Consider the following 14988-nt stretch of genomic DNA (forward strand, 5'->3'; position numbering starts at 1 on the left):
TTTGGCGAGCAAACACGCACACTCACTATCTCTCACATGCAAATCCAATGAGTGACATCGGCTCTCCCTTCTCTCCCCCGCAGCAGGAAAACAGGAGGGCAGAGGTGATCCTGTGGGCTAACTTTCTGCTCCGTCTAACCTGATATTTTTCCCATAATCCACCCTTCCACTTTCTCTTTCCAGAGCCCAAAGAGGGGGCGGACTGGAGGAAAGCGGTGCCCAGCTACACCCAGTCCAGCAGCACCATGGACTTCCGCACGTGGAGCTCTCTGCCCCGTGATGACAGCCTGGAGCCTCTGCCCCTCAACTGGGAGATGGCTTACACTGAGACCGGCATGGTGTACTTCATAGAGTAAGTGGAGGATGCTGACATGATGGGTCATGTGACCATTTAGAGCAGAGACAATGAAGATGTACACAAGTCCTGTTGGTTCATGCAAGGATGTAAGACTTATTCTCTTATTTTGTTATAAACTAAATCCATCTGAGTTTTTTAACTGTTCAAAACAAGCCTCTGAATATATAAAATGAAAACAGTCATCAGCAGAACAGGATTAGATCCGTTACTTTCAACTCTGTTTACACTGTGAACACATCATGATGCAATCATACCACATTTGGGTCTTTTAAATCCCAGAATATCAAACAGTGGACATTATTAAAATAATCTTAAAAACATTCTGCTGTGTGTACTGTAGCATCCCAAAAAAATTAGCATTTCCCCCTCAGGGAAGGACTGTCATAAAAGCACCTGAGCACTCAGTAGTCTGAAATCCAGAAATAAACCCTTCACTTATTTAAAATGTGTTTCTCTTTTATATTTAACTTTATACACATTTGCAGGATGCAATTTTTGTGGTGCATGGGCTGAAATTAATCATTAACAGTTACTCCAAGTGAAGCCAAAACATGGAGAGTTCCCCCCGGTGACAGGCTGGCAAACTAGAAAATCAATGCACACGTCTAATTTTCCTCAAACATGCTTTCTGTCATAGCAGTTAGTTCTTATCATGCTAATTTGTGTGAAAGTTTTTCTTTCGAGTTGTAATTGGTTGTTTGATGTTAGAAGACAGGGATGTTCTTTAGCAGAGGAGAGGAGGAACAGGAACAGAAAACATAATGAATAACTAAAACACAAACTTCATTTAACTTTTCCAACTTTCAAACCAACACAAGACTCTGTTCTGCTGTGGACTCTACTGCCCTGTTGGATCTTTTGAATTTAATTGGGAAGTTAAATGCGTGTTATGTTTAGTGGAAAAGGTGTGACGTCAGTCCCTCAGCTCTACCAGCCAGGCCATGCCGTGGCTGCTCCAGTGCAAAATGCTAGCGCCCATCGAGGCAGTGTTTTGGCTTCACATCTCACAATGGGAGGAGATGAAGGTGTTTGGTGTGGTCCATCACTGGATGAATTACATTCAACCAGAAAATGACTCCACTCTTCTCGCTGTTCCTCATCAATCAACTAATTAAAACTTCTAGGAACAACTTGCATATAAATCTGCATGATAAGAACTGACTACCATGATAGAAAATCATGTTTGAAAATGTATTTGATGTGTATTTTTTATTTTGTAGTTTGACCAATGTTCCATCTGCTATTATGGAAGGGGTGGGCTTTATGACCTATACTGCAGGCAGTCACCAGGGGGAGCTCTAACAGATCACCTCACTCAGAGTAGCTGTTCTGTCCAATGTTTAATACAGTCACTGTGTGTAACCCACACCCTGCCTCATGTAAACAGTCTATACTTAACTGAGTATAAAGAATAAAGAAGTAGGGCAGTGTTTCATTAACCATCAGAAAATATCAACATATAATTGTTCCTACCCATGAGAATTCCTCATGTAGCCAAAGTTCAGCACCCTGTTGTCAAAACATGTTTACTTCACCTCGGTGCGCCACACCATTGGGTGAAGAGTTCCCTCATTACCATGAACACGACACTCCTAATAAGCCGGCCTGCTGCCGCGAATACATATTAGAGCAACAAATGTGTATTTATTTGGAAAAGTTCCCAACAACACATGCAAATGACTCCTGTTTGAGCGAAGCTATTTTAAGAAATTGCTTTTATTTGTGCGAATTAAAATACATATTTGTGAGAGATTTAGGTCATCTGTGGGAAACGGTTCTCTTGGGGTTTTTGATGTTGTTTGGAGACAAAAAGGAACATGTGGAGTCACAGAAGCTGCTTCAGCAAGATGATGGAACATTAGAATGTAATATCAGCTGGATCAAGTGTAGTACGGTTTATTACAATGGAGGATCAGTCATATTCTTTGTAAAAAAAAAAGATTAAATACTCTTTAAAATCCCAATTTTATTTTTATTAAGATGTGATTTTAAAAGCATATGTATGTAGATTAACAAGATTAGAGGCGTTATATTAGGAAAATGGAAGAGAGTTAATTAATTGTTTTACATCGTAAAGATATGGTCATAAATTTGAGAAGCGCTATACAAATCCTATCAATTATTAATAATAAAATTTTCAGGATCTAGGAAGTAAATTTAAAAGGTCGTAAAATCTATGAGAAGAAAATAGTCAAAAATTTGCATGAGTAAAGTGGAAATATTCAGATAATAAAGTCCTAAGAATAAGAATAAAAATATAAACGAGAATAATTTACTAAATTAAGTTTTACAATAACTAGAATTCAGTCATTGTTGGGGGAGAATAAAGTCATGATTTTACAAGAATACAGCCGTAACTTTACATGAATAAATGTGTATATTTATGAGAAATAAAGTCACACATTTGAGAGAACAAAGTTGTAAGGGAACGAAGTAATACATTTATAGTGTTAAAGTTGTAAATTTACAAGATTAAAGTCATGAATTTACTACAATTTAGTCATTATTGTAAGACAATAAAGTTGTAATTTCAACAGATTTTTTTTTATTTTATCATGAAGAATTTATAAAAACATGCTATGGTTAATTGTATGTAACATAACATGTAGGGGGATATCAGGGGTGCAGCCAACCGCCTGCACTTAAATAAGAAACATAGATCATCTTATGAGGTAAATCAGCTGAGAACTTACAGTGGTTTCAGAAGCGTGCTCAGGCTGCCAGATTTTCTCCTTCAGAATATCAAACAGGCTAATCCTCGACTCAAATGATGGCCTTTTTGCTCATAAATTTACAATATTGTTCTTGTAAAGTTATGACTTTATTCTCATAAATTTAGAGTTAATTCCCAAAGTCTCCATTGTTTTCTATTTTAACGTGGTCCTGAAACCCTGTTGCAGTTTACAGGCTGGATGATGAAAGTTGAAATTCAGGGCAATCCTCTTCTTTACTTATGGTAATTATGTCATCTTACAGCTGCAGTGGGAGGTGTGTGAGAGATGTTGTGTTAAAAATGAAAGAGTGCGTTATGTAATGTGATGGTACGCAGCCTTATGTTTACTCTCTTCTTTATGCATAATGGAACAAACAGGAATGTTTCTGTCAGTATCTAATCAGCACAACAGAGGGGTGAGGTTCGACTCTGTGTGTGTAATGATGGCTTTGTGATGTGAGAGTGCATCATTTTTCTTCACTGCATGATTAGAAAAACGGCAGCTCGACAACAACACAGGGAGAAAGAATGATTTGTTAAATTGTATGCTTACCAATCCTTCTATATTAAGTGAGCTGAGTGACGGGAGTGTAGATTGATCTAAACCTCACACATATTGTGAAAATAAAGCTTCTCAGATGTTTTTCCCACTGCTGCTCTCTTCAGTTTTATTAAACTCATATAAAGACATGTAAAGCTCTCTTGCTAAACAAATCAATACTTTGATTGTGGCTCAATCCGGTAAACAAACCTCCCCTCAGAGGCCTGGATGTGTTTATGAGTGTGTGGGTGTGTGTGTGTGCATGCAAACTCTGTGTGTTTTATTCATATTTAGCTCTGAGCCACTTGTCTCTGAAGATATCAGAGGACCATTGTGATTTTCCTCCTGATTACACACCCCAGTTGTTTAACACATGTGAGGATGAGCAAGTTTGTCGTGTTTCACATTCGGAGGGTTTTTTCCTCCCCACTGAAAGGCCACGTAGCTACGAACACCACAGTATGACAGCTGGACGTAAACCCATGGATCAGGTGTTTGTTTATAGATGCACCAATCCTTTGTGGAAGGGAGGGGGGATAAAGGTGTGTTACACACAGGGTAAGGTTGTTTCACTGTTGCATCACATCCTTTTGTTCGTCTCTCTCTGCTTGCACCACTCTTTGTTTTTTTGTATTTACCTGCGGCTCTTTGTTGCTTTGCAGTCACAACACCAAGGTGACCACGTGGTTGGACCCCCGCCTGGCCAAGAAGGCGAAGCCCCCAGAGAAGTGTGAAGATGGAGGTATGTAGCTGCAGCACTCAGCCGGTCTGCTTGAAGCATGAGAGGTCGTACACACACTCATCTCTCAGAGAGAAGTAAAGATTGATGGATACAAAACTTCACTGTGTAAAAAAAAGTTTGTAGAAAAGTACTTGAATGTGTTCACAGCATGAGGGTAAACATTAGCCCTCTGAAGGATAGCTACCGGCTGTTTTTATGCACAACTGAACCTCTTGTTTCTATTAAATAAATGAACAGTGAACTTACACATGTACAAAATAAGAAAAAGAAATGTACGGCTCCACGCAAGAGCTGTAAGTACAGTAACAAAGTATCTGGGCATCACTCCTTCTCACCTCTGTGGAGTAGAGAATCTTTACTGCACCTTTATTTACATCAGGACGCCTCTCAACATCCCATGATTCATCACTTCACGTGTTTGCACATTCAACCAAACACCCAAAGAGGATAAAACATGACCGTATCTTCTCTTTGAAATGACGTGTAACCTAAGAGTCACCCCGGGCGTCACAGTCATGTGGCCTAATTTTGGGGGAAATCTCAAACAGTGTTTGAGGAATTACATACATGCCCCTGTATCTCCCTGATTTTAATGTGGGTTTAAGTGCTGGCAGAGACAGAGAGCAGCCTCCACTGAAAGACTGGGACCCTTCCAGACGGATTTTAATGGATTTTTTACAGGCGGACAGAAAGCGAGTTGGTGTGTTGCTTCTGAAAAGCAAATCCAAAGCTCTTTGTTGCGTGAACGGCTCTTTTCTCTCTCTCTATCTTCTCCTCGCCTGATATGTTCATCAGGGCATGACGTACATCAGGCCTGCCAGCCGACCGGCTTGTTGAAACCTGGGAAATGTTCACTAAATTATGGTTGGCTATTTTTATGGCCGCTTCTTTATGCTTATCGTCACAGACAAGGGGGGAAATACACGGTTAACTGTTTCTGTAGCTCACCTCCTGAATGGGTTAAATCTCACGGCTGATTGTTTTATACCTCTGCAGAATGGGAAACGATTACACAGAGAGCTTCAGTGTGTTGTTTCCTTACTGACATCTATTGTCAAGTTGAATTATAGACACTAAATGTACTTATCAACACATGTTAACAGAGGAACAGAGTAGAACCTGCAAAGGTGATTTCCCTCACAGCACTAAATAAAATGTGCTGAATATAAATCGAATGTTTCTCACGTACTGCCAAACCTCCTGTGAGGGGCTGACAATCAAACAAACGTATGCCTCTATGTGAGCTGAAAAACCATACAAGACCACCAGGAAGAAGTTTTATTTAACTGCCGACAGGTTAGCCATTGAGAATTGCACACACACGGCTATTATTTACATTTCTGCCAAAAGGATTCACAATGATTGATATATTTGATGGTCTGCATTCAGCAGAAGGATATTTTTAGTGAGAAAACACTCCACGTGTGCAGGTCAGCAAAGACAGGAGAGGTACCGCTCTTATTACAGGTGATGCCAAAAGTTACACAACCTGGAAGTCCCCCATGAAGCCTTAAAGCACAAAGAAGCTTTGACTAAAAAAGAACGCTCACAAACTTTATTCAAATACCATGGGAGTAATTATAACAAAGATGAATGGGAATTTAAAGTGAACTCAAAATGTGGCTGCTCTAACACAACTACAGCTTTTTCTCAACTTTCACAAAATAATCACTCTTGTTTCCTCAGCCATGACTGCTGCAGAATGAGGAAAATAGTGATGTTCCCCACATGTTGAAGGCAGAAATAGGTGCATTCACTAATTACAGATTGCGGCAACTCGTAATGTCAAGAAATGCCCAACCTTTCCCCATGCTTTTTGCTCAGTAAACTGTGCAAGCGATACTCAAGCTTAAAAAAAGCCCTCAAAGTTTTACAGCCCTGTGCAGTTTGCTCTTGTTTTGCATCTTATGACTGAGATGAGCTGTCAGCACCTACATGTCTGTTCATGATAGATGTGAAGCAAATTTTGTTCACAATTTATATTCAGCTTACTTCCTGGAATGAGGTAGGAAAAGGCGTCTCATTCTGATTTAAAAACACTTCATTGTGCATAACAGCAAAGCTCAGACTGGTTCAACTCTTTGATATTATAAAAGTAGAATGTCAAAGTAATATTAAGAGGCATTGTGTACAGGTAGATTCATTTCAATTTATCAAGAATTGGAATTATTTTTTATTCTTGATCCCTGAAAAGAGTGTAGAAATGTTTTTGAATGCTCTTGCACAGTTATCATCAAAATTTCACTCTACCTTTGTGTCGCTGTAAGCGCCGGTATTCAGGAATTTGGTGTCATTCGCAATGAGATTTGTAAAGTAAGGTGCTTACTTTGCTTCCAATGACTGTATAATGGATCTTTGAAGTGTAGGCTTTGCAAACAACACAAGAGCAAAGTAACAGGCTGACTCTACAACACAGTTTTCGGTGCACCCTTTGCACATGCAAAAAAATAAGACATTGTTGGGGCGCCGTTGGCCTAGAGGTCTAAACATGCGTCCGATGTATAGAGGGGCGCTCGTCGCAGCGGTCGCAGGTTCAACTACAGACCTCTACCATTTGCTGCATGTCTTCCCCCACTCTCTACTCCCCACATTTCCTGTCCCTCTCCAGCTTTCCAATCTAATAAAGGCAAGAATGTCAAAAAACATAACTTAAAAAAATGTCATTAAATAAAATTGAATAAAAAAGAATGAAGAACACAATGTTTTCTTGGCTGATTTGCACACAAAAACCGCACAATCCTTTCGTGAATCAGGCCTTTAGCTTCAGGCTTTCTGATTTAAAGCCAACGTGAGGATCAGCTCTATAAATATTAAAAATATTAAACAATACAGAAATTAATTAAACGATCTTAAATGAACTCCTTTGAACACTTTTTATCATGTTATGTTGGAAACACCTTTTTAGATGATACCATGTTTTTTATTCTCATGAACACATTTTTAGCCGAATCACAGATTTTAACACTATTGCAGCCCATTCTGCTTCCTAACTTTTGACAGATTATGAGTGACTTATTTTTAACTTGTCATAACTCTGCTCAGTGTTGTGCTCTTTCTCCTCTCTGCCACTCTTATCTTCATCTCTCTATTTGCATCTTCTCACAAAACAACTGCACACTGTTCTCTGTTTGCAGAGTTACCTTACGGCTGGGAGGAGATAGACGATCCACAGTACGGCACGTACTATGTCGAGTAAGTTTTATTGATTTATTGATATCTGTAATTTCCAACCACTCTGACTGCCATCATGAGTACAAATTGTTTTTATCAGACTGGTTGCTCGCTGGTGCTCATAACATACAAACGCATTTCACTGGAAGGATCAGAGCACAAGTGCATATTACGTTGCTTAGTGTACATTAGCAGTGGACCAGCATGAATCAATACTGTCTAAAAATAAACAAATGGATGTAGCAAATGGCTCAATTTGCTCATCTTGTGTAGGGAGAGTAGTTCAGGATTCTGATCAGGTTTTTCCGTTGCTTACCAGTGGTTGTTGAAATGAAGCTCTGCGGTGAATATTGCAGTGACCTGTGTGTTAACACAGCTCTGATTGTGCTGTTGTTGTCTCCTGCCGCTGCCAGTGATTGTCTAACAAGCATGTGTCTGTATCTCTGCATACTGTTTTATGCATGTATTTGTGTATGTGCAATATATATTTCAGTGCTGTTTGCTCAGGCAGAAAGAGAAACACAGTCATTGTAACTGCAGTGTGGAAAAGGGAATGTTTTCAGCTAGAATGCAAAGAAACCTTAAGTGGAGGCTAAAGGAGAGGGAGCAATCTGTTGTGATGACGCATGTGTTGTGTTGTTTTATTGCTCAGACAGGATCCCTCCTTGGTGGATGTGTCATGAGAGAAAAACTTGGGACCGTTTGATAAAATCAACACATTTACATTTTACTCTGATGTCATCCTCCAGGAAGCTCATTGAGTTGATTTAGCTCCACAGTTGTTCTCCAGGTCATAAATCATTTACTACTCAATTCTTCTTTATGGATCAGCCACTGAAAAGAGAATAGTTCAAATCCGGAGCCATATTAACAGCTATTGAGCATATTGTGCTAAAGACAGCAGTAGCTCAATTCGCAGCTCCATAATGTACAGTGGGGCAAAAAAGTATTTAGTCAGCCACTGATTTTGCAAGTTCTCCTACTTAGAAAGATGAGAGAGGTCTGTAATTTTCATCAGAGGTACACTTAAACTATGAGAGACAAAATGAGAAAAAAAATCCAGGAAATCACATTGTAGGATTTTTAAATAATTATTTGTAAATTATGGTGGAAATCTATTACCTAATAACCTGGTGCAATTGTATACGTGCAATAAAATACATATCTATTCATCAGATAGAAGTGTACATAGTGTGTATACATCTCTAATAGTTGTCATATTTTATTTTATTTTATTTTTATTCTATTTTATTTTATTTTATTCTATTTTATTTTATTCTATTCTATTCTATTTTACCTTTTTCATTGCTATCATTATTGTTATTATATATTTTTAACTATGTTAGTACATTGTTGTATTCCCCTGTCCCGAGTTGTAAGCTGCTGTTACAAAAGAATTTCCCCCAATGGGGGACCAATAAAGTATGTCTTATCTTATCTTATCTTATTCTTCATGTTATCACGTCTGTATGATAAACAGCAACATGTATCAACTGTAGATTAACATAACACGCTCTGAATCACTGTGGAAAAGTAAACAGAGATCGTAGCGGGCCGGAAGCAGGCGACGGGGTTATCAGAGAGACTGCACTGCCCTCGTTTTGGTGGAGAATTGCTGCGTGTCACAAACACAACGACGCACAATTATGTAGTGCTCATGTCCGCGTCGGCCCCTGCTGTGTAGGGGCGACGCACAAGTATAAATCACCCTTTACTGTACTAAATACTAACATCATCAGTTAATGTAAGCAAGTAGCCACTCTCTGGGTAATGGCAGTATACACAAGCTGCTCAGTTTCATCATTATCAGCTAAAGTTATCCTCACCCTAGCTAACAGTGAACATTTTAGGAAGTGGCAAAATGCTTACAAATTCATTATAGTTAGCATGTACCTCTTATCTAGCTAATAGAAATTACTAAGTAGTTGCTGAATGCTAAAACTATACATTGTTAGCAAACAGCCACTCCTAAGCTAACGGAAAAACTAGGGAGTGGCTAAATGCTAACACATTCAGTTAATTGAAGCATTAGCTAAAGTAAATTTTAAAAAACTGGTGGCTGAATGCTAAAACGATCAGTTAATGTAAGCTCTCTAGCAAAGTTATACAACAAGCGGTTAAATGCTTAAACTTTCAGTCAATTATAGCATTTAGCCACTCTCTAGCTAATTGTAGCAGGTGAATGCCAACATTATAGCCACTAGCTGCTGTTGGTAGTCGTGATACAAACATCAGTTCTGAGAGAAATTTCGAATGTCAACACTACCCCTCCTCTCTCTGCTGTCGTAACCCCGCCCACAAAAGATTGTTGTGCGTGTTCTCTGAGGAAGTAGTGGCTTCCCAGCCAATCAAGGTGACGTAATGGGGCTGCCACTCAACCAATCAGGACAGAGGGTTGGGAAGTAGCTCTGATTGGTACGTGACAACGGGAATGAAGGGAATAATAACATTGCTTGATACAAAGGCATTTGAAAACACAAAGATTTCGCCATAGTCTCAAATTAATCCACAGCTTTAAAGCTAACACAACCAGTGAGTTTCAGCATTTGCCACTCCCTAGCTAACAGTAATATATAAGCTAAGAAGTGGCTGACATCAGTTGTCTGACAGGGTCATTGGGGTCACCAAATGCATTGTTCAAACTTCAAATATGGCTCATTGTCCCACCAAGTTTTTGCAAACCAATGTGAAACCAAATCTGAACCAATCTGAGAGCTTGTAAAATGATAACTATCAACTTCGATACTTTTATTCTACTTAGATTATAACAGCATTATATAAGCTACCCACTCTGATAAGCTACCCACTCTGATATCGACAGAAGAGTGTTGAAAGGAAATGAGCTCGTTGTGAATATGGTAAAACCATAGACTGTCAATAAAAATTGACAGCGTTGCTCCGCCTCTTCCCGTTGTACGGTTCTGAAGCCAAAAAATCCCGCTCCTAGGCGCTGCCATTGTGCAGCCAGAGCCTGTGAAGCCACTGTAATAAGCTCCGCCCTACAGCGTTGCGTCATAAGACGCTGTGTGTCCTTTGAAGTTTCATTCCACGGCGGCTGTGAATCAAAGGAAACCCGGAAGTAAAACCCTGTTTTTTAAACTCTAATAACTAACGAAAAAGAAACTTTTCAGGAAAAAGAGGCCTTGGACACAAAACAGTGAAATACTAACTACATATCACCACAGCATACGGATGTGAGAAACATTCGTACGACGTGTATTTATTTTTTAAAGTTTGACTGCTCCCCCATTCAAATGAATGGGGGAGACAGATTTTTTGACCTATACTGCAGCCAGCCACCAGGAGGCAGTCAGACTGCTGAAAGCCTCACCACCAGCCACCGGAACCTCTCCCTTGGGTAAAACACATTGTTGATTGTTGCTGCCGGTATTTTACCTCGAAATGAGCTCACTGTAAAACAATGGCTGTGGTTTCTAAGCCGGGGGCACGACAGGCTGTTTACCATGTTGTAGAGGAACAGGATGTTGCTGGCAGACAGGATGTTCATTTCCTACAATATTGAATGGCTAAAAGCCATAGTAGTCCCCACATGAAGGAGGGGAGAGCCACCCTTTACTGTAGCTGTGTTTATGAATGTATTTATAATGGAGCCACTATAGCTTCCCTCGATTAGAAAATCATTTACAGTGGAGGTGCATACATAATTAATTGGAAAAGAAATGGTGCAGTGAGCTCAATAAGTCAGAGGTGTGTGTGTTTGAGTATGCGAGTTACTTCTCTTAAATCTATATGTTGCAGCCACATCAACCAGAAAACCCAGTTTGAGAACCCGGTCCTGGAGGCAAAGAAGAAGCTGAGCCAGGAGACGGCTGCGATCCAACAAGCCGCTGCAGCACCTTCCCAAGGTAAAAAAATAATAAAAATCAGCACCGCAGAACATGTCCCCAGCTTCAACTTCTACTCTAGTTGGATTGTTGGCCAGAAAAAAACTTCTGGATTTTCCAACTGCAGAGGGGTTGATGAAAGGACACTCAGTATTAGTTTTTTCAACACATTAGAATCGGTGACTTCCATATTGCTGCTTAACACGCAGGATGATAACCTTTTAAGGCATGACGACACACTGAACCCTGCCTGATGGGTTTTATTTCTCCCTCCGGTTTATGAGACATGCAAACACATGTTTAACGATGGTGACTTTGACCTGCTCTCTGACTGACACCGTCTGTCTGAATAAAACCAACAAGGCAAGAAATTCCACAAAGTCAAAATTAAAAAGTGATCTTTTGTAAGATGCTGTAACACCAGGAGGTTTGTTTATTCTGATCAACATAATGTGCAACAGAACATGTTGCCACTCTCGCTCTCTCCCACAGGGGATTTGTACAAAAGGGCAAAAGTGGCGAAACTCGACTTTAGAATAAAATCAAACACCCAGTGAAGCATCCCTATAGTTCAACAACTTCCATGATGACTCCACTGCCTACTGTGAAATCTTGAACATTATCTCTTCTTTTTTTTATGGACCCCAGGAAGATTAACAATATTACTAATAATGATAACTTCTATCTTTATAGCACCTTTTCAAGAACAGAGTTCATAGATTACTTTCCATAAAAAAAGCAGTAAAACAGCAATAAAAGAAACAGAGCAAACACTAAAAATGATATGAGGTCTGCAAGTACAGCTAAAAACAATACAAAAACTGTTGAAGATACAAATTACTAATTCAGAGATAAAATAAAACAAGTGTTGAAAGTGTAAAATATTGTAAAAGATAAAAGTTAAAGGCACTGTGAGGAGTTTTTCACTGATTTTGAAAGAGTCTCTCTCTCATACTGACGCCTCTTCATGACCTATATAAATCAGATTTTCAGCCACAAGGCTGGTTATTTTTTTACACCGGATTTTAGTACCTGTGTTCTGGTCGGATTTTCCATGAAAAAAGCGGAGTCAATATTCAGCACTCACCCTAAAGTGTCTCTGTTTAGAGCTCTGTTGGTTAAGTTTGGCAGTGGGGAGTAAGTCAGCAAAAAGGAGGAGTTTTATTGCTTAAGATTTCTTTCTGACATAATGTTTTGTCTTCATGGCTGGTACTGGAGCAGGATTATCAAACAGAGGTACGTTTTCTGTTGCAGTATAGTTTCAGATGGAGAAACTCTACAACCAGGCTTTGCTAGCTTAAAGAGCTAACTGGCTTTGAACAGGACTTAAACCTTAAACCGTGTGAATATTTACGTTATTCAGACAGTTTTTTAGAAACCAGAGGTCACATTCTAACACCGGGGCTGTGACGGGTAACGTTAAACTATGTCTGATCACCATATGTAAGCTAACGGTAATAAATCTGAGTTTAGTCGTTGTTACTTTACAGTTTATAATTTAATGTAGCTTAATTCAACATATGACCTCATCACTCTGCATCCTGCAGGAAGTTTTCTTGACAAAATGCACGCTTTGATAACAGCCAGATTTTTACCACAGTGGGTGATGGTGCTCATGGGCAATGTCGTCTTCATCCCAGAAGAACGCTACTGATTTCATCCAGAGGGGTCACCGGAATTAACACAACATGAAAACTCCTCACTGCCCTCATACTTTCTTGAAGGAATCCTAACCAAATAGGTATAAAAGAAATAAGTAAGTAGGTAAATCAATTAATAAATTAAAAGCTCCAACACAAGCAAAGTTAACATACAAAACAGAAGAAAGCTTAACTTTCAGAACAGCTGATTATCAGTCAAACTTATATACGTCAACTGGTTGGGGTAAACGTTGAAACATACTGATTTCATCACCAGAATCAAAACAACATGAAAAGTCCTCGCAGTCCCTTTAATGACATATAGGGATCATCACTATAAATGCAATTCTTTCTTGTTACTGTGATACAAACTAATTGCAACCCTAACTAAATAAGTATAAAATAAGTTAGTAAGGAAGAAAGTAAGTAAGTAAATCAATTAATAAATTAAAAGCTCCAACACAAGCAAATTTAATATACAAAACGGGGGAAAGTTTAACTTTCAAATTGATATACGTTAACTGGTTGGGATAGATGTTGAAACATTATGGGTAATATAAAAACAAAACAATCTGGTAAGTGAGAGGAGGAAATAGGATCATAAATTATGAATACACAATAGAAGAAGATAAATTAAACTGGAGTAACTCTAAAAGACACATGCACATCTTTTATCCCTCATAGTGTTTGTATTAATTTGCATAGTATGACATTTAGCAACAAAATGAGACATTTTTGGGTTTTCTGAAAATGTTTTTTTCACTGTTATTCACTTTGGACTGTCACACTGAGCCAAGAAGCCGGACTCAAATACAGTACGACACTCCAAACAGTGATCACAAGTTCAAAGCCAGATAATCAGAGAAAGGTCGGTACGTAGGTGATCCAAAACAACACAGGCAGAGAGTAAAAAAATCACTAAACAGGTTGAACATCAAAGACTTATGAAGGACAGAACGCTGGAACGCTGACATGGAGGTACAAAATGAACTGGCACAGAACAGAGGAAACACTGAGATTACACACACTTGGGGAGTGAAGACAATGAGAAGCAGGTGAGATACATTAGGGTAATCACAGATGTGGGAAACACAGGAGTGCAGGGAGTGAAGTTTCCGTAATGAGAGACAAGGATAAGTGCAAAATAAAAGAAGAAACAAAAGACATGACACATGAGGGTAGGAAATATAATAACTCACCTAGCCTGGAGACGTGACATTGACAGGAACATCAGCAGACTGTCAGAAAACATAACTGTAGTTTGATAACTTTGGATCATGCTCTGTACACAAAACAACCCTCTCACTTTAGTCAGTGTGATGTGATAAATATGTTCTCCAGGGAGAGGAGGCCATGTGAACGTCATTATTTCATACAAGGTCAGCTGAACACGTCAACCTTCAAGTAGCCTCAAACAATAATATATCGTTGAAATGAGCCTTGTCTTCTCTGGTTCACTCACATTAAATACGATTTTGTCAGCACTGATGTAATGGTCTGTTTTTAAAAGTGACAAGCTATTTTTCTCTGGCAGCTCACATTATGAAATAACTATGTTTCCATTACAATAGATGTATAATAGATTACAGGGCTGCAGCTGTGGAGACAGACATGCCTGTGAAGCTCTGGCTTGATTTCAGGGAGAGAGAGAAGAAAAAAGAGGAGGAGGAAGACTTTTAGCGTTGCACAGGGGAACAGCTGCCGGATGAGTACATCAGAAGGGCCGAGTGTAATCAGACATTTCTCTGCTCAGGTGCGTGGAGACTGAGAAAGGTGCCATCTCGCCCCTGATTACAGATTACACAACCTCGGAGCTTTCAGAGGATGGCTGTGATGAAACCAGAGTATCATCAGCATAGACGGTTACACCTCAGGCTACAATTCAGAGTTTTATGGTTTTCTAAGATATGAGATTCCCAGGGAGTTTGATTGCATGGAAATTGCCTCTGTTAAAGTGTGGATAACACAGGAATACATA

At 39.3% G+C, this 14988-nt stretch overlaps 1 protein-coding gene across 3 annotated transcripts in view; it reads left to right on the forward strand.

Moving 5' to 3' along the window:
- LOC117816302 (membrane-associated guanylate kinase, WW and PDZ domain-containing protein 3) overlaps positions 1-14988 on the forward strand; it is a 247899-nt gene that overhangs the window by 193347 nt on the left and 39564 nt on the right. For all 3 annotated transcript variants that reach the window (XM_034688509.1, XM_034688524.1, XM_034688517.1), the window contains exons 5-8: positions 184-352; positions 4275-4354; positions 7489-7546; positions 11285-11391. In XM_034688509.1, the coding sequence (XP_034544400.1) occupies positions 184-352; positions 4275-4354; positions 7489-7546; positions 11285-11391 (414 nt within the window). The remainder of the gene's footprint in view (positions 1-183; positions 353-4274; positions 4355-7488; positions 7547-11284; positions 11392-14988) is intronic.

This window comes from Notolabrus celidotus, chromosome 1, assembly GCF_009762535.1.
Source record: "Notolabrus celidotus isolate fNotCel1 chromosome 1, fNotCel1.pri, whole genome shotgun sequence".
In the NCBI taxonomy this organism is placed as follows: Eukaryota; Metazoa; Chordata; class Actinopteri; order Labriformes; family Labridae; genus Notolabrus; species Notolabrus celidotus.